The 24,299-nt window shown below is 61.0% G+C and overlaps 1 protein-coding gene across 1 annotated transcript in view; it reads left to right on the top strand.

Moving 5' to 3' along the window:
* The window catches only part of Igsf21 (immunoglobin superfamily member 21), a 112,884-nt gene that overhangs the window by 78,509 nt on the left and 10,076 nt on the right, over nucleotides 1–24,299 (top strand). The window contains exons 5-7 of the mRNA XM_077110088.1: nucleotides 1,399–1,517; nucleotides 20,797–20,912; nucleotides 23,179–23,653. Of these exons, the coding sequence (XP_076966203.1) occupies nucleotides 1,399–1,517; nucleotides 20,797–20,912; nucleotides 23,179–23,653 (710 nt within the window). The remainder of the gene's footprint in view (nucleotides 1–1,398; nucleotides 1,518–20,796; nucleotides 20,913–23,178; nucleotides 23,654–24,299) is intronic.

Here is a 24,299-nt window from a genome sequence, read left to right as displayed (position 1 = left end):
AACCCAGAGAGGGACAGCCTGCCGTCCCGGGTGACAGGGCGCAGGACGGCCAGGGAGAGCTGGAACTTGGCTTTCTCGCACCACCTCAGGGTCTTTCCAGAATAGGGGACGGGAAAGACCACACTTGGGGGGTCCACTTGATCTGACCTGCAGCCCCCGAGAAAGATCCAGAACCCAAGGACAGCCTAGGGCCAGTCCCTTCCACGACCTGCTCTTCACACTGTGAGCGAGAACGTTCCTACCACGTCTGAAAAAGGGAGAAGCAGAAGGGCAGCTTGCAGCTCGGGGAGATGACCAGAGTCCAGAGCGCATGGGCACCCACACCCTCCCCCACACCACTCTCCACCCCTCCCTCCCCCACCCCCACCCACACCCACACCCCTCCCCCCACCACACCCCCACCCACACCCCTCCCCTCCCCCACCCACACCCCTCCCCCCACCACACCCCCACCCACACCCCCTCCCCCTCCCCCACCCCCCACCCACACCCCTCCCCACCCCTCCCCATCTCCACCTACACCCCTCCCCCACACCCCTCCCCTCCCCTCCATCCTCCCCTCCACCCACCCATCCCCACCCCCCCACCCCCACCCCACCGCCTTCCCTCCCTCCACGCACACCCCCACTCACCCCCACACCCCTCCCCTCCCCCACCCCACCCCACCCCCTCCTCTCCCCTCCCCCACCCCCACCCCCTCCCCCACCCCTGCTGGCTGCTGGCTGTGTAGGTAGCTAGGTGCATCCGCCCAGGACATGGACCTCTCAGAGGAAGAGCCTGGAGGAAGTTTGGGATCTCTCGAGTCTGAGTGACCCAGGCACTGCCCCTGGTCCAGGCTCTCGGAGCCCTGTTGCCACGCCCTGGTGCAGGGCCTCCGGCCTCCTGGGCGCTCACGATGGGGTCCTCGGGTGGGGATGTTACTGTGCTTCTGTTCCGCGTCCCCAGGCCTGGGGTCCAGTGCCGGTGGCAGTGTGGAGCAGGAACAGACTCCTCCTGCTCTTAGCACCGGGGTGGGGGCCATGAGGACTCCCCTGCGCCTCGGTTTCCGGTTGATGGAGGGGAAACCAGTCCCTAAGCGGAAGGGGGTCCTGGCGGTTTGGGGCCTGGTCCCCGGGCCCGGGCATATCATGCGCATGGAGCTGGTGAGACCTGTGTCACCAGCCCAAGAGCTAGACCACTGCTCTGAGGTCCCCGGGGCACAGGCTGGGCTCCAGCTGAGCACAGGGTCCCCACCTGGCCCCCCGCAGCACAGAGCACGGGGCCTGCACACAGTGGGGCTTCCGTAAGTGTGCCTCTCCTCCCGCCGGGCACAGGCCCCCAGGAGGGACAGCCCCGGTCTCCTCACTGCCGCTCCTACCCCAGGATCCTGTCCTCAACCTGTCCTCTGCCTCCCCGCAGGCTGCCCGAGGTCCGGATCTCAGACAACGGTCCCTATGAGTGCCACGTGGGCATCTACGACCGGGCCACCAGGGAGAAGGTGGTCCTGGCTTCAGGCAACATCTTCCTCAACGTCATGGGTGAGTGCAGGGCCCTGGCCCCGGGGTCCCAGAGGAGGGGTGGGTGTCGGGGGGTGCACACCCTGGGGACCGCCAGCCACACACCTGCTGTACAGGTCTGGGAGCACTGGGGGAGCCACCAGGCCATGCCCAGGGGTGACCGTGAGGCCCTGCCTCCAAGTCCCCCCTTAGGGACATCTCTCAGCACTGGGACCCCAAGCTGTGGGTGCCCCGAGGCTGAGCCTCGCTCTGGATCCTTGAGGGAGCCCCATGGAGGGCTCCAGCCGGCTGCCGGGGACACAGGAGTGGGCGAGTGACCGCAGGAGGAGAGAGGGGTCGGGGCAGCAGGCTGTCGTAGGCTCTGCAGGATGGGGGAGGGACGCAGGCCAAGGGGCCATTCACGGAGCACCCGGCTCTGGACCCCGGGGCTCAGAGGGTGCTGAGCCTGAGCCCGCGGCAGTGGGAGCACCTGCCCTGGGTGAGAACGAGAGAACGGGAAGCCCAGGTGCAGGGCGCTCCACGTGGAGGACACCGGGGTCACCTGGAGCAGAGGCAGCGCCTCAGCCACCATGCACACCTGACATGGGCCAGGGTCCTGCCCACCCCGGGCGCCCTCCTGCCCCAAGGCCCTTCTGAAGGTGTCCGAGGACCACGAGATGAGTTAGAAATGTGCTGGGTGGGTGTCCGGGTCCCGGGCTCCCGTCCATCCTCACCCTCCTTAGATCGCTGGTGTCCGTCCCTGGCTGACTGCGCCCTGGGCCGGCGGACCCCACCCCAGCCTCAGTTTCCCCCTTTGTGATCCCAGGCCGCTGCCCCGGTGGCCAGCTCCGTGCCCTGGCCAGGTGCGTCCTGGGACCCCAGCTCAGCTCTGCAGCGAGTCTGCTGTCCTGGGGCCACTGGACAAAGGGCACAAAGGGCCAGGCCTCCAGAGGGACGAGGGGGCCTTGCTGGACGCTCCTCTCATTCAGGAAGACGTCCTCAGGGCTCAGCCCTGGGGGCCACACCAGGGGACCAGGCCGGGAACCAAGCCTAGCCTGCACCATCGGGGCTCCAGGCGGAGACACAGGGACCAACCACTGGTTCATCAAATAGTTACTGAGCACCTGCTGTGTGCCAGGTGACGGGCACAACTTTGTGGGGTTTTTGTTGTTGTTGTTATTGTTGTTGGTACCAGGGATTGAACTCAGGGGCACTGAACCACTGAGCCACCTCCCCCGTGTGTTTCAGTTTTGGTTTGGGGACACGGTCTGGCTAAGTGCTCAGGGATTCATAGGTTGCTGAGGCTGGCCTTGAACTTAGGATCCTCCTGCCTCAGCCTCCCAAGTAGCTGGTTTTACAGGCATTTGCCACCACACGGTGCCAGAAGACACAAACTTTTACTAGACAAAGTCTTGCTTTTAGGGAGTCGCACTCAATGAACGAGGAGGCATAAACACATTCATGAGCGGTCAGCGCAGTGATTCTGATAAATACCAGGAAGAAAATGTGTCGTGGCTGACAGGACTGAGAGTGCTGAGTCACTACGGCTATGAGCCTCATTTTGGAGATGCAGAAACAGAGGCACAGAGCAAGGTCTGAGGTCACACAGCAGAGATCACAAAACCTTCCTGTGTTATCAGGGGGCTCAGGGTTGTCAGAGTACGGCTGGCCTGCCTTAGGTAAGGAAATCTGGAGCATCCTGGCGGGGGGCTGCCTGGCATAGCGTCCACCCATCCTGGTCAATCATGCCAGACCCCAGGCCCCCTGATTCCTGGGCCAGCGGTGCAGACGCTGTCCGTGAGCTTTGCTCATGGTGCCTTCCACAGCCGCCTCCCCATGAGGCCCACCCACCCCACTGGGCCACCAAGACACCCTGGGCAGGGCACATCCCCTCTGTAGCCTCAGGGCAGAGTGGGACTCAGACCAGAGAATCCAAATTCCCTCCCAGTTCCCACGCAATGGAGTTTGTTACCCGACGTGCTAGGTGAGAATGCGGAGGGAGGCACAGAGAGGTCGTGGGGCTGGCCCAGGTTGCACAGCTGGCCTGAGGTCCCTGAGGAGGGAGCAGGTGTGTGCTCCTGGCTGAGCCAGCTCCTTCCCTGTCGCTGACGTGGGGTCAGGAGTCTGCTAAGGTGACGGCCACGGAGGCAGCAGGGGGGAGGAACAGCCGAGACTCCACTCAGGGGCCAGCCGAGGGGCCCAGCAGGCTCTGCAGGAGGCCCAGGAGGGGCAGGGCCAGGGAGGGGGTAAGGCTGGCCCTGGAAACCCAGGGCAGGACACTACCTGCCCTTCACGGTCACCCTCTGGCTGACCCACTGCTCAGAGGTCACTGCCGTCCTTGCTGATGGTGCCCAAGGGACCTTGAACAAGGGCTGGCACGCCCCTGTCCCTCCCTGGCACGTGCCCGACGGTGATGAGCTCTGGCTTCACGCATCTTGCTGTTTAGAATCCTGGTCCCCGTTACCCCAGGGGCCGAGGCTCAGAGAGGGAAAGTCACTTGCTGGGTGCTTCCAGCTGTCTGGGGCCAGAGTCCCTGATCGGAGCCAGCGGTTCTCCAGTGTGAGCGTCACGCGTCAGAACCCCTGAGTCCAGATGGCCGTGCCCCCCGGCAGCTCCGACTCAGCAGGGCCGGCAGCCAGGGCAGCTGGCCTCACAGGGCCCGGGTGCTGACGCTGCCGGCCAGGGACCAAACTGAGAAACCGTGGCCAGACACTGAGCCTCTATCTTGGTGGCCCCCACCTCTCTCTCTCTCTCTCCACCTGTGACTCGGCCCCTGTTTCTCCTTCCTCTTCCAGCCCCCACCTCACCTGACCCCACACAGGAGGGTGTCCCTTGTCTCTGTAGCACAGATTTGGGGACATACTGCTTTGGGTCCAAATCCCAGCTGCACCGTGTGACCTCGGGTTCCTCATCCTCCCCGGGCCTCAGTTTCCCCACTGTGCGTAGAGACAAGGCGCCTGCCGCCTCGCCCAGCTCGCGCTCCCGCTGGGGGGCTGTCTCCGCGGGGCGTCCCCTGCCAGCCTGCTCCTGCCCAGGGCCGTGGCGGCCTCTCTGGCCTCTGGGCGTGGCCTTGGGTCACGGCAGCCTGGGGAGTGGATATTTCAGGGAGCACAGCTTCGTGGGCCCTGGCTCCCCAGAAGCCCGACGTGTTCCTGAGTCCGCGCTCTGCCTCCTCCGCCCGGGTGTGCAGGGCTGGTGCGCCACCCTGGAGAGGGCGCCGGAACCTGCTGGGTGGTCCTCAGGGGAGCCCGGCCCCCCTCACCCAGGGGGCCTGCTCCAGAGGCTTCCCATCACGCATGCCGCCGGCCCTGGGTGCAGCCCCAGGTGGGTGTCAGGTGGCCCTGGGGCTCTGCGCCCGCAGATGCAGCCAACTGTGAACTGAAAATGTTTCTTAAAAATCGTGTCTTCGCCGACCACACAAGGACTGTTTCCTGTCACCGTCCCCTGAACCACACGGTGAAGCAGCAGCTGTCTCGCAGTGCGACCTGGCACTCGGGGTCTTGAGGGACCAGAGATGACTCGAGTGCGCACGGGTTAAATGCAGATGCGAACGTCACTTTATATAGGGGACTTGGGCTTCTGGAGATTCCAGCATCCGCACAGCGTCCTGGAAGGGACTCCCTGCAGATACCCGGGGACGATGACCGTACGTTCTCCCCCGTCACAGACAAGGAGGCTGCGGCCCAGGGCGGGGAAGGACTTGCTCCTGGCCCCAGAGCCACGGGCTCATCCTTCAGCAAGGTCCAGAGCAGTGACCGGGAGGGGCAGCAGAGGGGCTGACCGCAGTCTCGCGCGGTGTCTCGGTCGTCCGTGGCCGGGCTGAGGAGGAGCTGCCCGGAGCCCCTGCCCAGGCAGCTCAGAGGAGCCCAGGCCTGGCCGCGGAGGCTCAGTGAGGTCATCCAACAGCAGAATGTCCTGGACCCAGGGCCTGGCGCATTCTGGGTGACTGATAAACAGCGTGTCCTGGGACGCCCATGATCTCATCAGGTCAAGTCCAGGCCTAGGAAAGGTTCAAACATCGTCCTCCCCTCCGGCCTCCACCTCCTCTTCCTTCACGTATAATATTTCCCACAAGAGGGGAGGGCACCCAGTGGTGGGACAAGGCAGCCCCACCCAAGCTGGAGGCCAAGGGAGGTGCCCAGGGCCGTGGCCGGGGCAGCGGAGGAGCTGGGCAAGGAGCCAGGCCCTTGGCCCTGCTGGCCACTTGCAGAGGCCCCGGGTGAAGATGAAAACGCAGTGGCCACTGTCATTTAGCGCCTGTGACAGCCCACTGTGTGGCGGGGAAGGACATCTGGGAGCCCTGGGTGACACCGGGGGTGTGTGCTGCACACGGCCCTGAAAACGCTCTCCCCTGAGCTGCCAATAAACTGAGAGCCGATTTGAGAGCCTCGTGCTGGCCCTGGACACCCATGGACAGTCACACAAGGACCGCCCAGGTGCTCTGGGGAGGGGGAGCAGGCTAAGGGCGCACAGTGACCATCGATTAAATGTCACGAGGGCGGCCTCCCCACTCCCGGCCACGCCAGGCTAAGCCGTGGCTCCTGTGGGTCCTCCAGAAAGTGCTTCTCTGCCACCCGGGGCCCCTTCAGGCCACCTGCCCTGCCCGGCCCTGTGCTTGGGGACAGGCGGTCACGTGACCCACACCAGGTCCCGGGCGTGGTCATCCTGGATTCACAGGTGACGGAACAGAGGCTCTGGGAAGGTAAGGGACCGGCCAGGTGAGGGACAGAGCTGGGGGTCCCATCAGGTCTGCCTGAGCCAGAGCTGATGCCCCTAGAGCCACCGTGACTGCCAAGGGGACACCCCCCATTTGACATAAAGGCTCTTAGTCCGCAAATGTCACGGGGCGTTGGAGAGGGGGACCTCGTGAGGACTGGGCTCTGGCTGAGAGCACTCGGTGCCCAAGGTCCCCTTGGCCAACAGGGGTCTCTGTCCTCTGGGGTCTGTCCATGGCGGGGGGAAGGAGGGGACAGGGTGACCCCTCTGTCTCTGGGCCCCAATCCCTATTTATTTCTCGTCCACTACCCCTGCCCCGGGGGCCAGCGGGCCAGCTACAAATCCTAGTTGACGTGGACAGCCCAGCGCTGACCTCCTTTCCGGAAAGGAACGTGTTTCTGTCCATGTCTAAGGTGGCCTGCGCCTCGTGCCCGGGCACCTCGACCCGCACTCATCCCTCAGTGCCCCCAGGCCCTGCCCCCGCACCCGGCCGCAGCCAGAACAAGGCAGGAGAAAACGCGGGTCCTCGGGCAGGGCACAAGGGGGACAGGTGACCAACAGCCATGGACAACCAGAGGGACGTGGGGCTGTTGGAAACAAGGTGGTCAGTGAGGCCGCTCAGAGCAGGTGACATTCAGACAAGGTCACCACCTGGGCCTCACCTGTTCATGCAAATGGCTCTACAGCTCCCTCCTGAGTTCTGTTCCGGGGCCACGCCCTGCTCCGGGTCCAGGGCCCAGAGGGGACCCACCTGGGGGACTTGCCCCGCCAGGGCAGGTGGCTCTGAGGCGAGACGCGCAGAATGAACTGCTTTGGTGAACGTGTTCGTCTCCCAGCGCTGCCGGGGACAAATGGCCAGGACCCGGTGACCTGACACGGGAAATGTCTCGCAGCGGGGGAGCCTGAGCCTGAAGCCCGGCGTCAGCAGGACCCGGTCCGGCCCCCGGGAAGCCCTGGGGGAGCCGCTCCTTCTCCCTGTGGCCATGACAGTCCTCCCTCGGCTTGTGGATGCCTCTGCCTTGTGGTCATCGCCGTCTCCCTGAGGGGCTGAGCCTCTGTCCACACTTCCTGTCCATAAGGACCCTCTGTGATCCAGCAAGACCTCACCTCACCTCGGTCGCGTCTGCGAAGACCGTGTTCCCACACGCACAGGGTCCAGGCCCAGAACGTCCAGCTGCTTTTCTGGGGACACAATTCCAACCCACGACGAAGCAGAACAGGATTCGGTGACATGCTCTGTGCTCCCAATGACACGGGCCACCTGTCCTCGGGCTTCTCTAATAGCCAGACGCTGTGCTAAGCGCTTCCCGTGTTAACTCATTAAACAACTTCAGAATCCTGGCCAGCGGTCACCCCCGGTTTCCCTCTGACAGATGAGGAAACCAAGCGAACGTCACCTGCCACGTCCCCAGCATGCTCACCAGCCTGCAGTGCACCTGGAGCAGGGGACCAGGCTCACGCTGATAAGCACTGAGAAGCCCTTCCATCTCAGGGCCCCCTTCTCTCTCTTCTGGAGGCTTCCACGTGAGCTTGGCGGGTGCAGTAGACGTTTGGAACCTGAGGCCAGAGTGCACCACACTGCACCAGATCTTTCCAACCCCCCAGTCAGGAGTCAAGCACGCCCACCCCCAAAGAACAGATGGTAACACACCTGGCATTCTTGGGTTTTTTTGTTTGTTTTTCAGTACATTCTGAATTTTTATTGGGGGTGGAGTTTTAGCATCCCTTATTCTTTTAGAAAGTGATTTTATTGAGATACTAATATGATATATAATTGACTCATTGAAAGCGTATCCTGTTCACAGGATTGAAACACACCTCCAACTTTAGGATATTTTCATCATTCCCCAAAGAAAAGGTGTATCCATTAGCAGTCACTGCCCAGCTCCATGTCCCTGTCCCCCACCCCGCCCCCCGTCTTAGGAAACCTGGACTCCTCTTTCTCTCTCTATGGATTCGTCAGTTCTGGGTATTTCATATAAAGTGGATGATACAAAATGTGTTTTTTTAGTGACTGGCTTCTCACACTTCTCATGTTTTCAAGGCTTATCCATGTTGAAGTGTGGCATCAGGACTCCATTCCTTTTCACTGCTGAATAATATTCCATTGTGGATAGACCACATGTGTTTACCATTCATCGATGGAAGGGCATTGGGTTGTTTCCAACCTTTCATGATCATGACTAATGCTGCCGTAACATTCATGTGGAAGTTGTTGTGTGAATGCCTAGTTCAATTCTCCGAGCTACAAACCTAGGGTAGAATTACTAGGTCAAATGGCAAGTCTACATTTAACCCTTTGAGGAATGAGTGACCAGTTTTCTACAGCGGCTGACCCATTTCACAGTCCCACTAGTGGCTTTAGGAGGGTCCCAACTTCTCCACATCCTTGTCAACACTTTCTATTGTCTGTCTTTTAAGTCAAGTCATCGTTTTAGATATGAAGTGCTGGGTCTGCGTTTTCCTCGCGGCCAGGAACATAGAGCACCGTCCCTTTCTTGGCACTGACCTACCGTCTTTGGAGAAATACCGATTTAGAATCTTTGGTCATTTTCAATCAGGTTATTTGTCTTTTTAACATTAAGTTCTAAGTCTTCCTCATCTAGAAGCAAGTCCCCCCATCAGATATTTATTTGCATATTTTCTCGTTATTCTGTGGCTCTCGGTTTGCTTGCTTGGTGGCGTCCCCTGAAGGACAAAGGCTTTAATTTCAATGCGGTCTAGTTTGTCTCTTATCCTTGCTCTTCTAGTGTCCCAGCGGAGGAGGTTTTGTAGTACAATGTCACACTCACGCCTGCACTTTTCTTCTAGTAGTTTGTGCAGTTTTAGCTCCTATCCTCCCGGGTCTGGTGCATTGGCTGAGTATGTGATCCCTCCTGTCCCCTGGGTCCTTGTTGAAAACCAGTGGACTGGAACGGGAGGCTCCTTTGGGCTGCGTCTCCTGCTCCCTCTCCGGGAGCCGACCCTCGGGCACGCCTGTGCTTTCTAAAGCCCTCTGGCCCCTTCTGTTTAGGTTCCCGGCTCCCCAGCTGCGGGACTTTGGGCGATGCGCCCACAGGCAGCTCCCTTGTGACCCATGTCTCCAACTTTCCATTGAAACAACTGACCTGGGGCTGACGAGGCTCCCGGGGGGAAAGGGGAGTGGGGGATCCCGTGAGCCCCATCTGTGAGCCTGGCCAGAACCTAGGGGCTCTGGAGAGACGGACCCTGAGTCTCCAACCTGGTTCTCTGGACCCCCGCCCTGGTGTTCCTGATCAGAAAAGGAAGTGGATTCCCAGGCCCAGAAGTTGGGGCGTTAAGACCCCCTCTTGACTCGTGAAGGGAGAAAGTCTGCACCCCCCAGGGGCGTGGGGGGATCCGGGCTGGGAGCAGAGCCGTCCCCTCGGAGGCTGCTCGTCCCCGGCAGCCAGAGCAGGACAGAGGCACCACAGTCCTCTGCTTCTCTGAGGGACGTGAGTGGGAAAGTGGGGTTGGTCCGCGGGAGCCCCTTCCAGAAGGCTGCCCGGGCACTGACAGCCGGCAGAGCCCGCACTGAGGGGTGTGTGACCCGTCCAGGGGCAGGTTTGGTCAGTGGACGGAGCCTGCCCGGCTGAGGTCACTCGACCTCCGGGCAGAGTTGCTGAAAGCAAGAGTCAGAGCCACAGCCCCTGGCCCCCAGGACACCTGCCGAGCAGAAAATTACCAGCTGGTCCCCCGTCTGGAACCTAAGTGGATGAGCCCCCTGCTGGACTCATCTAATTACATTAACAGCCCCAGGCGACAGCAGTGGCCACAGACTCCAGGGGGCCAAGTGGCTGCCGGGCACAGGAGGCCGGGCAGGCTGGGATCCTGATCAGAGCTACTCAGACACCCAGGGGCACCCAGAATGACAGGGAGAGGCAAGAACTCCACCCCCGCCCCAGAGGCCCAGGGCCTGGGGGCCAAGCCACCGCCCAGGCAGGCCCATGTCCACTTCTTCTCCTCTCCCTGTCCCCTTCCTACCGCTCTGGGTGAGGGATAAGCAAGCCACCACGTCCTCCAAACTAGAAAAGGAGGAGTTTGGATAATCCCCGATTGGAAAGTTCTCCCTCCATTAAATTGGGTTGGTCGTAAATAAGGAGCTGAGTTCCTCGGAGAGTGGAGGAATGGCTGAGGGTGTGGGCTTTGGATTGAGACATAAATTTTCTACCCGGTCCTGCAACTAATAGTAATAAAAGCAGCTAATGTTTATTGAGCATTTACTACACACCAGGTACAGTTCCGCTAGGCACCTGCTATATCATTTATAACAGCCCTCCAAGGCGGGTCCCGTTATTACTTTCCCCATTTCACGAGTAAACTGAGAAGTTACGGCTTCTGCAGGGCTCCTACTCTCCGCCCGAGGACACGGGTCTGGGCCCAGAGCCCGTGGAACCAACCACCAGGCTCCACCACCTCTAACTGGAACGTGGCCTTTGGCAGGTTACTGGACTCCCTGGGCCTTGGGTTCCCTCTCTGCTAAGTAGAAGCTACGGGGGCGTCTGCTGGGCTGCAGGGTGGCCTTCAGGAGGCTGGCCTCCTAACGAGGACAGGGCAGCTGTTAGAAGGCTAGAGAGGCCTGGAGCCCGCCCGGGGCCTGGGCAGTTGTGCCGCAGCTGGACCCGAGAGGCTTTCTGATCAGCAGCCCCGGGGTGTGGGGCCGATGGAGAGATGGGGACGGACCGGGAGATGTCGCAGGACCCGGTGCTGGATGCAGAGGCTCTCTGCTGGGAAGGCGCCCGGGCAACCGCCCCATGTCACTCAGCTCACGGGGACTGAAGAAAATGGGCCACTGGGGTGCAGAGGCCGGGCCGCGGCCCAAGGACCCGTGGACCTCTGCCTGCAGCCAAGCTTCCGCAGGGCGGTTAGACGGGCAGCGGGGCCGAGGCAGCCGGCGGAGCTGGACTGTCCGAAGCCGGCCAGAGCCAGGCCCGCGGCCCAGGGGACTGAGGCCAGAGAGGCCAAGCTCCTCGAAGCAGCACGTGAGCGCGTCAGAGCCTGGGCACTGTCTTCCTGAGTGTCCGGAGGCCGCTGGGGGCCTGGAGGGAGGACGTCCACTCTGCCTCCCGCTGCCCGCCCACGCCCCCCCCCCAGCTGGTGGAGGTCGCCGCTGAGAGCCGGCTCAGAGAGGGCCCAGACAGATGGGCGTGAGGCTCCGAGCAGCACTTAGAAGCTAACCAGGTCATCTCGCAAGGACAGTCCTTCCCAGCTCCAGCCCCAAAGGTCTGCCTGCTGACTGCCTGCCTCCTGAGAAGCTTCCAGAATCCTCCCCACCCGTCTCTGAACACGGCCCCGCCGAGGCAGGTGCCCTTGACCGCAGCCCCCTCTGCCCCTGCCTCAGGCCCGCAGCGTCCCTCAGTGGCCCTCCCTCCTCCCCCACGACCAGGAGAGGTCAGGACGGGCCCAGTGCCCCCCAGCGGTGGGCGAGGTGAGGTGTGCACTCAGGCCTGCGCGAGCCCAGCCCCCGACCCCCCCCCCATGAGGCTCCGAGGAAGGGACACCAGCTGTCCACGCGGGGAGCACTGGGGCGGCCATACGGCCTCTGGATCAAGGGCCCCACCCGACACAGGCCTCTACTTCACAGGACAGCGCGAGACGCCTGGGCTGGCCGTTGGGGGGGGTGGTCAGCGCCAGTCGGCTCACATGGAAAACGAGGGTCTGGACTGGACGCCGCTCTTCCTCCCCAGGGACCTGGCCTGGCTGCGGGTGGAGTCCGGCCTCTGAGGCCCTCCTGGGTGTGACCTGGGGAGCCCCTGACTTGAGCCAGAGAGCAGACAATGTGGGGAAGCAGCACCTACGTCTGTCCTGCATCTTGTCCCGGGGCCACACGCTGGGGGTCACCTCCCTTCTCCAGGGAGCCCAGGTCTGGCTGGGGTGACGGCCCTCGGCTCATTCACCCCTCGCTCTTGCTGATCCTCTGAGTGAACCAACGTTTACAAGCTTCTCTCTCCCGTGGGCTGGCTCTGGGACAAGGACTGAGGGAGGCCCGCTCTCCCGTGAGGGCCACAGGAGATCGGGATTCGTTTCAATGTAGGACAAATGGTGAATGTTATAAGTGCCAAATGTTGTTTCAGGCACTTTAAATATGTCAATGCATTGAATCTCATAAGCTTTAGAAAGTAACTACTTTTACTATTCTTGTTTGAATCCATGAGGAAACCAAGGTCCAGAGAGGTTAAATAACTTGCCCAAGGTCACACAGCGAGTAAGTGGCAGAGCTTCTTTTTAAACCCAAATCACCTGGCTCCAGAGCCTCTCTACAGCCTCATGCAGAATGGCCCATCGCAGCCTCCTGAGCAGGAGGAAGAGTCTTGAATTGTCCAGGCTGCGGCCCCAGGCTCCTCGCCTCCCTGGACCCTCTGCGTCTGGCTCCCCTCTTCCCAGGCGTCCATCACCTCCCGCCTCCGACCCTGCTGGAGCAGCCTGCGGAGCGTCATTAGACCTTGACAAGTGTCAGGTCAGCGCCATGCTTTATCCTCTGCTCCCTGGGAGCTGGATTTAGTGGCTCCGGCAGAAGGTAGCCTTCCCCTCCCCGGGACAGCCCCTTAATTACCAGTGAAATGTGGCTGTGGGGACGCGGCGCCTCCGGCCCAGTGATTTAGGGAGCAGCGGGAGCCGAGGCTACAGGTGTCCCCAGAGCTGTACGCGGCCGGAGAGTCCAGGGGGCCCCCAAGGGACGCAGCCCGTAGACACTCCTGGGGAGAGGGAGCACCCACTGCCCCTGCAGAAGGGAACCTGCGCCCAGGATCACACCCGAGTCGCCCCAGCCTGGGACCCAGGCCTGACTCTGCTGCTCCCAGCAGCGGGTTCCTGCCTCGGTTTCCCCGTCCAGGTGGCTGAGGCCCCAGCACCCGGGGCAGGGGCAAGGCCACCAGGAGGGGCCCGGCGCTGGATCCCTGAGGCCCCCACCCCCTCACCCCCAGCCAGGGCCCTCGCTCGGCCTCCTCAGTTCCTTAAACAGACACGGGGCCATGGACGCTCAGTAAAGCAGGGAGAGGCGAGTCCTCTGAAGAACTGGGCGATGGTGCCCGAGCGGTCACCGTAGGGCACGGTTTGGACCTTTTCATAGCAAAATGTCCAGGAGGGGAAATCACCCGGCCCCCTTCCCACCACACGCCCTTCACAGTTCCTCCCCGGAAATTGCTTTCTGAGCAGCAGCAACACAAATGATCGACTCGCCCTCTGACTTGGGAAATCAATCCTAAAGCGCTGATTGGGCAGGAAAGGTGGCTGCAGTGCCCCCCGGGGATCCCGCTGGCAGAAGGCTCTGAGCCAGGGCGTGGGGGCAGAGTGACCACGGCCCAGGTGCCATGGAGGCTGGGGTGGCCTTGCACTGTGATCCAGTGCTGGGGAGTGAGCGGACCCTTAGGCACACACACACACACCCCAGCAAATAAAAACACAGCATCAAGTGAAACTTAGTGTGTGCTCACTGAGGGCCAAGCACAGCCGCGGAGGGTGGCCAGCGGGTTTCCCTTGTGACGGCCAGGCTGACCCGCTGCCTCCCCACTGCTCCGGTGGAGAGAGTGTCAGGGTGACATCCATGGAAAAGACCAGAACCCCAAACCCAGCCAGGACGGTTTCCACTGAGCGTGGGTCACTTCCACAGCATGAAGCTGAAACACTGTAACCAGGACCTCCTTAGCCGGGCACTCTCTGTACTTCATTCCCCACGGGCCCCACACTGACATCTCTTGTCATCACTGTCCCCTGGAGGGGCCCAGAAAGCCAAGCAACTGCCTGAAGACACTTGGCGTCTAGGCGAAGGGCTGTGACCTTGGCATGTAAGGCTGGAGTTAGCCCTGTTCTAAGCCCTGGAACACCAAAGCCCTGGCCGTGGAGGGGCACGGTGCCGTGGAGGGACAGGGGTAGTCCTTGGCGGGGGTGGGGGGCTGCAGACGGAAGGTGTGGCCGAGACCTCTCGCCCCTGCCCTCTGGCTGAGCAGCTGGGAGCTGCTGCCACAGGGTAGGTGCGGCCACCGGGCCTCCCCAAGCTTCCCCAGGCTTCCAGAAGCTTCGCTCACAAAGCTGCAAACACGGCACCGGGAGAAACTGCTCATGTGTGTAATGTGCACCTCTGGGGCTTATTGAAAACACCCCCCAAATTGGCCAGCCCCGCTGCTATTTAAAAAGAATTCATGTCACACCCCATAGATTTCATCTCTGCAGAAACGGAACCTAGCGCAGGGCTTAAGCACATTCACTCTGTGGTCACATAAACTACGATGGCATGGAAGGGCTGACACGGTCACCCACGCACAGGCCACCTCCAGGCAGGAGAATGCCGGCCCCCGCCAGGGACAGGCACCCCGGGAGCAGAGGGGTCCACCCAGGACTGGCAGCTGAGGAGACCAGTCAGGAAACTAGGAACCCCGGCAAGCAGCCAATCAAGACAGGCGTAGGAAGTTGGCCCAGGCGGGCTTTGGAAACTGGGGGTCCCTTGACCCAGTCAGTGCATGGAGCCCCGGAGGCTCCGGGGGCTGACTCTGCCCTGTTCTGGGTCCTGGAGAGGCGAGGCTGAGCTCTCCCAATTCCCTTGAGCCCCTTCTGCTTACTGAGCACCTCCTAGAGTCCAAGCCCTTGGGTTCACATAGCAACACCTCACATAGCGTTCCTTGTCACCCGGAATTGATGATGAGCCAAACGGCGCCGCGCAGGTCAGGGCAGAGGCTCCTCTAGACTCGCTCTGGGATCACCTGGCCAGTGAGCTACACCCAGATGGCGGGATCAGGAAGGGGGCTCAAGAATCTACAGATCCGCCCAGGTTCCAGGAGATGCCGATGCTGCTGGTCCTGGGAACGTACTCCAAAGGAACAGTCTAGAAAATAGCGCCAGCGTGCAAATCCAGCTTGCACAAGACCTGCGGCCAGGCCTCCCTCCACCCTTTAAGTGCTTGGGGTTTTATCTCCCCACCAGCAGTGACCTGCAGTGACCTGCGCCTGCCCCGCGGATTGGCCGACTGCACGCAGCTCCCCCCAGCACCCCGCGCTCCCCCAGCAGCCAGCCAGAGCCTCCGGTTGGGGCTGTTAATTTTATCTTCTGCCACAGCGAACGCACAACAGCTGGCAGGGGAGGGCGAGACAGGGGATGGGGGCTGCCAGCCGCTCCCCGGGGGGCGGGAGGCGGGTGGGTGGAGGTGCCCGCCCGCAGCCTCCGGAGTCCACTCGGAGAAGCCCCCGGGGGGAGGGTCCCTGGGCAGTGGCACGGGGCACGCGGGCAACGACTAGACCCGAGACGTCCCCGCCCCTCCCCGCCCCTCCTTTCAGCAAGGCCAAGTTCAAGTTTGAGCCGATGCTCGGCTCAGCAGCTGCCGCATAAAAGGGCCCGTTGCAGCCGGTGCAAGCGCAGACGCTGCGTTTATGTCTCTCGTCACCGATGGCGGCTCCATTTGGGGACTTTTTGTTGGGTTTTTCCCCCTTGACTGCTGTTACTACTCAGCTCAATATTTAATTTTCCCATAAAACACAGAGTTGCTCTTTCCTCCCTCCCCCGTCGCTCGTTGGAGATCCTCCAGCTTGTAGGGTCCGGCCTCGGCTGGAAGGGAGGACTTGGGTGGGCAGGGACTGGAGGGGGGGGACACCCGGGCCATCCTCCCGCGACTCATGCCTCCATTCCAGCATTGTTTATTGAGCAAGTCCTTGTCGCCAGGCCCCTGGGATGTGACAGACACTAAGCAGAGTTCCTCTCCTTAAGGTGCTTACCTTCTGGCGGGCAGAGTCAGAGAAAGTCACAGTCACAGTCTGTACTAATTATCCACTCCAGGGCACCCTAGGAAGGAAAGGGGAGCCTGGCCCAGACCAGGGGTGACACGGAGCTGCCGCAGACGCAGGGAGATAAAAAGACAAAGGAAAAGCCCGCCCGGTGTTTGCAGCGTGGTGATGGGGGGGTCCCTTCAGGAGACGGCTGGAGATGGGGGCAGGTCCCCTCACTCCCGGGTCTTTGGGGTTCCCCCTCAGCAAGCGTGTGCACCCTTGTCTGTGCTCAGAGAAAGGAGGGGAACAAACGAGAATGGAAACGAAGTTACTGTGTGGGCGGCCGGTGCTTTGAGGTTGGTTTGGAAATAGACAGGTTAGCCCCCGGGGAACACTTTATGTAGAGGGGACAGATGTGGACCCGGGACAGAATGACCAACTGCAGTGAGTAAGACAGACACAGGATGCTCCAGACACCCAGGAGAAAGGGCCTGGCCCAGCCTCATCCAGGAGGGCTGCCTGGAGGAGGAGACTGGTGGGCCAGCCCTGAAGGTGAGCCACAGAGGACCAGCATGTGTGGGGCCCAGGGGACGGCCTGGCGGGGTCAGTGTGGCTGCAGCGCAGCAGGCTTCCTGCAGGGGGCGCTCTCTTGAGGGGCATCTGGAAGGAGCACAAAGACCCGTGGAGTAGATGGAGGAGGAAAAAAAGCAGGAAGTGAGACCCAGAAAGAAAGAAGTTAAAACAGGGAACACGGAGGGACATTCATACTCGCGGACACTTACATTAAGAGGGTAGTTTTCTCTTTCTGTCATGACGAGCAGCCGGGAGGAGGGCAGGCAGTCGATAGAGCGGCCGCGCCGGGCGGAGAGAATGGATTTTTTGCAAGTAATATAATTTTGAGCTTGTCTGCCCCCACATCCTTCCCCAAAATCTAATTGATGACCTCCCCATGATAAATGACACTCAAGCAGGAACATGGAGTGGCACCTGAGGGGCAGGGGAGATTGTCCCTTCCTGGAGACACAGCCACTCCTAGGAGGGACGGAAGTGCCCCGGTGCATCCCTGTCCACCGAGGGAGGGTGTGGGCAGCTGGGAGGGAGGACAGGCCGTGCACTCTGCTGGTTCCGCCCTCTGGCCTCACAGGAAGGCTTTGTCCACAGTTTTATTTACTTCTGCCCCTGGAAGCCCAAGGTTGGCAGCTGTGTCTGGTGGAATCCATTTTATAGACAGGAAGATTGATGTCCAGAGAGGTGACCGAGCTGCCCTCAGATCCACGGGGCTGGCAGCAGAGACGGGGAGCTGGTGCCCCGGGGGCTGCCGGGGGGGGTGGGCATCTTGCCTGGGAGGAGAACTGGACTGTGGTGGTCACAGTTAGACTCAGGGCAGATGTCGCAAAGGCCACAGGCTGATTTACAGGGCAAATGAGACCCACTTCGTCATCTGCAGGGTGAGTTGCGATGACGGGACGGGCAATACCTCAGAGCTAATTTCACAAAACCGGTCACTGGACCGTTACTGCATGTGTCCACACTGAGGCCGCGTCTCAGGTAGCTTCCTGCCTCCCTCAGTGGCCGAGGATCAGGGGCCACGGAGGTTAACAGGGACCCGCAGCTGTGTCACACAGCTGATGCTGGACAGAAGTAGTCAAGGAAACTTCTAGAAGCACCCGGTCCACTTAAACTGAAAGGACTCCAGGCTCTGGAGGGGGGGACTCGGGGGGAGGGGGGGTATGGTGGTGTCTTTAGCCCAAGATGCAGCACTCAGTCCCAGGAAGCGACAGAGAAGAGGAAGGGGAGGAGAGAGACGCGTGGGGCGAGCATCCTGGGGCAGCCGGGGACTCCCAGGCACGGGCCATTCTCTGCCTGCCTGCACTCGGAGCCCTCTACCAAGTGACAGGAAGCAAGATGCAGAGTGACATTTTCCCAGGACACGGTGCCCAAGGAGATGTTGATGGGAGAGTGGGGGGACCGGGGCTGTCTGTGGTGACAGCGGCAACTCGGCTGCCTCACGGTCCACACCACGGAATCCGTTATTGTCTTATGAGCTTGATTAACTGTACGTATTGCTAACACCTGCTCAGAAATATAACGAGGGACAGGAACACAGCTCCCAATCAGGCCTGTGTGGGTGGTGTGCGTGCCTCGGGCGCAGATCTCCAGTATCTATGTGTGTGTGTGTGTGTGCACGCGCGCGTGTGTCCTGCGGGGACCCTGGCCACGATTCGGAAGCCTGGGTGCCAGTCAAGGCTCTGTCATTGACTTTGGTGTGATCGCAGGCAGACGGGTGCCTGTGGGTGCTCAGCTCACTCACCTGTTCAACAGGAAGCCCCGGTCAGAGTCGCCCCATAGAAATGCAAATCATAGGCTTAACTCTGAATTTTCTAATAAGCACCTTAGGAAAGGCAGAACTGAGAAGTGAAGTTAATTTTCATAATATATTTATTAAACCCAGTATATGGAAAACCTTATCCCACCAACATGCCATTCGTATAGAAATACCAGTGGCATCTCATACGCTTATTTAAAAAAAGTTAAGTCAGTCTTCAAAACTTGGTGTGCCTTTTATACCCCAGCCCATGTGATCCGGGACAATTCCCATTCCAAATGCTCCTGGCATGCATGGCCACTGTGTGGGTGCCGGTGGAGGCGTCTTCCGGTCTGCTCTCTAATCTACGGATGCCCCGAAGCAGAGGCCGGCCTTTATTTTCTGGTCCTTAGCAAGTAGCCCCCCAATAAAGAAGGTTAATAAGTAATTCTGTCAATAAGTGTGGCTGATCTATGTTTGGGCAAAACATTTCACAGGTCCTACTCCGTCGAATCCTTGTAAGTGCCCTGTAAGTCCATTTTGCAGATAAGGAAGCTAAGGTTCAGAGAGGTGAAGTGACTTCCCCAAAGCCACCCAGCCAGTAAGTGGTACAGCTGGTCTTTGAACCTTGGGGAGTCTGACCTAGAGTCCACACTCTTAGCCACTGTCCTCGACTCTCTGCTTTCTTAGTGAGGGTCCAGGGCCCAGGGTAAAGCTCCAGGGTAAAGTACTTGCTGAACATAAATAAAGTTAGACGAGTCAAGCCTGCTGAGGGGCTCTGCAGACACATGGTGATTATCTCCTCAATGCCATTCCTGGAGGAGGTTCTCGGTGTCTGATCTCTGCTCAGTGAAGGGAAAAAGAAAGAGGGAGTGGTCTGCCGACAGACGGAGGCCCCTGTGAAGCTCTGAGGTCCAGGACACCCTGCAGACACCCAGCTGGTGCTGAGCTCTAACTGGCCCGCCCCTGACCTTTAGGGCACTGAACCAACCACAGCCACCTACAAAAGAGGCATCTCGGGAGGTTGAGGTGTGTCAGGGAAGTGACTGTCCCTGGTGGCTCAAACATACCCTGAGACACCAAGAGGCCCCAGCTCCCCTCTGAAGGCTGAGCTGGCGCGGCTCCAGGGGAGAAGCTGGGCCCCAGGTTCAGATCCTGGACCCACGTCACGCTGGCTGCCAGAACCTGGCCAGGCCCCCTCACCTCCTCAGCGCCCCCATCTGTGAAACGGGAATCCACACACCCGCCTCCCAGACCCACGTTGTGCCTGCAAAGACTTCACCCTCAGGAAGAGCCCGGCATTCCCTGTTCCCCCGCTGGTGACGGTCACCCGCTGCCGGTTCTTCCTGAGGGATCCCAGCTTCCAATCGAGTTCTGTAAAAGTCAGTTGGCAGCGTCTGCAGCTGGTGGGTGATTGAAGAATTCCGGTGCTTCTTCCCTTCTTGGCGTTCCTGCCCCACTCGCCATCTGTTCCTTAATTACAGTCCTCATGCGTTTTTCTCGCGCTTCCTGTGGGTTCCCTCCTCTTGCCCACAGCGAGCTGAGCGGTGGCCGCAGGAATGAATGAACAGCAGCTCGTACCTGGCTTCCCTTCAGGAGGCCTTAAAATAGAGCGGCCTAGTGTCTGCCGCCCCCGCCGACCGCAGGCTGCTCCACGCCGCCTCTGGGTGCCCACACTGAGCTCCCGGCACCGTGCCCAGCACCTAGTAGGTGGCAGGAGGCATTTGCTGAATTTAATTAAAGTTCACTGGATGGACAAGCCCCTGCAGCCCTCACTCTTGCCTCTGCACGTGGCCCAAGGCTGGGAAGCAAGAACTTCTGGCCTCTCCCAAGATTCTGGCTCCCGTCCTGCCCAGGGCGAGGAGGAGGCGGTGATCACAGTGAATCCCTGTCTCGTGCGGGACCCTCTCGTATCCAGCAGCTCACGCTCCATGCTGCCTGCCTGCCACGATGCCACCTAATGGACCCGAGGCGGAGGCCCCGGCTTTGGTGATGGGCCAAGGACGTGGGGTGGCAGTGACCGGGCTGGGATTTGCACCAGGAGGGCCTGAGGCAGCAGGTGCCCGTCACATACCCCGCAGCGCCCAGGCCCAGGCTTTGCCAGAGGAGAGTAGGGGGTGAGTTGGTGGGAGGCTGCGGTCACAGTGACCAAGTTCAAGAAAGCAAGGGAGGGACGCTCCCGGCTCCAGAGGCCCCAGCCACCTGCCTCTGCCCACCACTGCCCCAGGGGGTCCTGAACAGCTGGGCACGACATTGCTGAGAAAGGCACGGCCAGCTCCATGGTGGGACCTGACAGTGCCCTGGCCCTGCTGTCCCCGCCCCCTGCTGCCTCCTCAATCACAGCCCAGTGTGGCTTCTCAGCGGAGCTCCAGGGTCCCTTTCCACACTGTGACCCCTGGGTACCTGACGCACCTACCGTGGTGGCCTCTGGATTCCTGAGTGTCTTGCCTGCTGGCTGCGAGCCCCAGGGGCCGGCCTGGGTCTGGGCTCCCAGTCAGGGACCCCGAGCTCCCCTGGTGGGTGCCCTTGTGCCCTTGGAGGCCTGGGACACTGCCTCCCCCAGCCCCAGCCCGGGACCCCAGCGAGCCCCCTCTCTGTCTCCTTGTGGCAGCTCCTCCCACCTCCATTGAAGTGGTGGCCGCTGACACACCTGCCCCCTTCAGCCGCTACCAGGCCCAGAACTTCACGCTGGTCTGCATCGTGTCCGGGGGGAAGCCAGCGCCCACGGTGAGTGCCCCTGCGGCCCCTCCCTCCTCACCTGCTGACCGCCTGCAGATGTCACCTCTGTGCCCACCGAGGGTGTGGCCTGGGTCCCCTCCCTCACTCCACCCACCGGGGCACCCGAACCTCAATGGCCCCCCAGGCCGAGAGCCCCCGCTCCTCCTGGGCTGGAACCCCAGAATGTCCTGGCAAGAGAGGCCCCCGGGGCCCAGGCCCAGCACACCCTGCTGCAGGACAGAGACAGGTGAGCGGGGAGGAGAGAGGGGAAAGGCCCAAGTCCCCCAGACGTGCTGACAGAGCTGGGGCTCAGGTCCCTGCCTTGAGCTTCAAGCCCAAGGCTCTTCCCAGGACCCCACGGGGCTCACATGAGGGAGGGAGAAAAGAAGGAAGAGAAGGAGGAGAGGAGAGGAAGATGGAAGGGAGGGAGGGGGAGGAAGGGGAGGGAGGAGGGAGGGAGGAGAGGAAGATGGGAGCTAGGGAGGAGGGAGGGGGAGGGAGGAGGGAGGGGGAGGGAGGGGATCCGAGAGGGGAGCTCCTCATGTAGTAGGGTGGCCGCTCCTCGTCAGACCCACGCCAGCCTCACGAAGAGCCACTGGTCGAGCTCACGGCATCTCGAGACCCCTCGCAGGAGCAGGGTGGCCCTTACTTGCCCACCACGGAGCTGCTGCCCAGCCTGACCTGGTTCCCGGGGGGGGGGGGGGGGGGGGGGGGGGCTGAGCAGGGAGCCGCCTCTGCTTCCCGCTGACCCTGACCTTGCCTTGCAGGGCTCAGAAGCTCCGTGTGTCCGACTTTTAAAGTGAAGGGAGGGCAAGTCGCCCCCCCGGAGCCCCTCTGTGGCACCTCAGGGGTCACAGGAGGGAAACTGAGCCACTGCTGCTGAGGACCCTCCCAGTTTTGACATTTTTAATACTTTGGCTCTTGACCCTAAGCTCCGTGCACGGCGAGGGCTTAGCAGAGGAGGGGAAGGGTCCCTGGCGGCCGACGTGACTCTCAGGCATGACCCAGTGCTGGGACCTGGGGATCTGGCCCAGCCCCACCCAGGATATGGGGCCAGGTAGACCCAGCTGCTCAGGACAGGGTAGCAAGTGTGTGCAGAAGCCCAGGCCAGGACAGGGAGCAGGTGCAGAGGCACGGGGGACGGGGACATGGGCCAGGGCACGGGGCAAGCTGTAGTCTCCAACAAACAGCGGAAGGAAAGGTAGCTTTAAAGCCACCAGAGGTCGAAAGCAGGACGTGTCCCCAGATGTTCCCCTGACCCCGTAAAGAGGTCCACTCTCCCTAAAATCAGAGAAGTTGGTCTTTTCCACCCAAAGAGAAATCCCTTTCCCAGAGGGAACAAAGGAAGGCTTCTCACAGACCCGGGCTGTGCCAAGACCCCCCACCTGGCTGGGCTGCCAGGGAAGGACGGTCTCGCTCTCTGGCTCTCTCTGTCTGTGTCTCTGTCTGTGTCTCTTCCTGTCTCTGTCTGTCTGTCTCTCCCTCCCTCTCGCTCCTCACCTCTTCACATTCCAGGCATCTTACGTTTGCCTGGGACGTCAGAACTTGAAAGAAATTCTTTGATATAAATTACAAACGTGCTTTTGAAGCACTTTTCAAATAATAAAAAAAAAAAAGCCAAGAGGGAGGGGGAGAGAGCCCTAAAGCAGGCTGTTATGAGCCTCGGAGGCTCTTCTCCGCAGACTCCCCGCATCCCGCATTCACTCCCCCACCCTCCCCACCTGTGTCCCAGAAAACGGCTTCCTGCCCTCCTCTCCTCCTGTCTCCTATCGATTTATTTATCTGATTTATTAAAAAATGCATCCAATCCCCGCAGGCCTCTGGGCGCATGTACCAAAATAAAAAGACAGCAAATTAAATTAAATGCGGCCTCTCCAAACTCGAATTCCCCATCCGCAGAGGAAGGAGAGGACGGCCTCCCTCATCCGGAGCCCCCCTTCTCTCTCCTCCAAAGCCCATTTCCCTATGGAGGTTGATTTGAATTCCACCAGCCCCGCGATGTAGACATTCCTCCTTACAGATGAGGAAACTGTCACCGGGGTCTCCCCAGCTGTCCCAGAGCTCTGTCCCCAGGGCCTGAGCACAGGGCCCCTGTGCCATGCTGGGTCATGTTCTTGGGGGTGCCCGAGGGAAGGGCCTGGGAGGCCCATCTGGACGCGCACCCAGAGGAGCAGGCGCTGGGGGACCCGGCACCGTGGCAGGTTCATCTGAGAGCCCACCCGAGGTCAAGGTCGTTCACAGGAAATCTTCCCTCCCATCCTCCTTGCAATTTCAGGTCTATTTCAAGCGGGACGGGGAGCTCATCGACGCAGTGCCCCTCTCCGAGCCGCCGTCTGTCAGCTCTGGGCCCCTCCAGGACAGCAGACCCTTCCGCAGCCTCCTGCACCGTGACTTGGACGAAACCAAGATGCAGAAGTCACTGTCCCTCCTGGACGCGGAGACCCGGGGTGGCCGCCCTTACACGGAGCGCCCCTCCCGCGGCCTGACCCCAGATCCCAGCCTCCTCCTCCAGCCGACCACCGAGAACATCCCAGAGACAGTCGTGAGCCGCGAGTTCCCGCGCTGGGTGCACGGCAACGAGCCCGTGTACTTCCTGCACCACAGCCGCAGCCCGGGCAGCGACGGCACCGTGGAGGTGCGTGCCCTGCTCACCTGGACGCTCAACCCGCAGATCGACAACGAGGCCCTCTTCAGCTGCGAGGTCAAGCACCCGGCGCTGTCCATGCCCATGCAGGCAGAGGTCACGCTGGGTAAGGCTGCTCAGACCCTTCCACAGACCCCCTGCAGAGCTGGGTGGTGGTGGTGGCCTCTGGAAGAGTGTCCCTGGGCGGCCTGAAGGTGGAGGGCGGTGAGGAGAGTGGGAGCAGCTCAGCCCCAAGATAGAGCCGGGGTCTGGAGGTTTGCTGACTGGACTGGAGGAAATGGGAGGTTCCCGGAAGCTGGGGCGTTTGCTGGGGTGAGGCAGGACCCCTCTGAGGTCATCGGGCTGGCCGCATAGGGTCAGGGTCACAAGAGGCCAGGAAGGTCACAGCAAGGTCGGTGAAGGTGTCTAGATTGCAGTCAGAGCATGGGACGTGACAGGAGGTTTTCTGGATCACACAAGAGGCCAGTGGGCTCAGGGGACAGTGTGACGAGGCTGTGGGCTTGCTGACTGAGGTCGGGCCTCCTGGAGGTCACAGGAAGCCTCTGGGCTGGATTGGGGACACACAGGACTGGGGAGGGTGTGACTCCTGCTTGCACTTTTAAGTGCAAGGAAAGCCCCGCCTCTGAGGCTGTGGACCAGGCAGGTCCTTACTGGAAACTGGACGTCCAGGGCCACTTCAGCCCCGGGACCCAACCCCTGCCTGTGAGTGCCTCCTCGTCCTCCAGAGCCCAACTTGGAACGTCCCCAAAGCA

Source organism: Callospermophilus lateralis, chromosome 7, assembly GCF_048772815.1.
Source record: "Callospermophilus lateralis isolate mCalLat2 chromosome 7, mCalLat2.hap1, whole genome shotgun sequence".
Classification (NCBI taxonomy): domain Eukaryota; kingdom Metazoa; phylum Chordata; class Mammalia; order Rodentia; family Sciuridae; genus Callospermophilus; species Callospermophilus lateralis.
The sequence above is the reverse complement of the archived record's forward strand: the minus strand, read 5'-3'. Positions and strand labels throughout refer to the sequence as shown.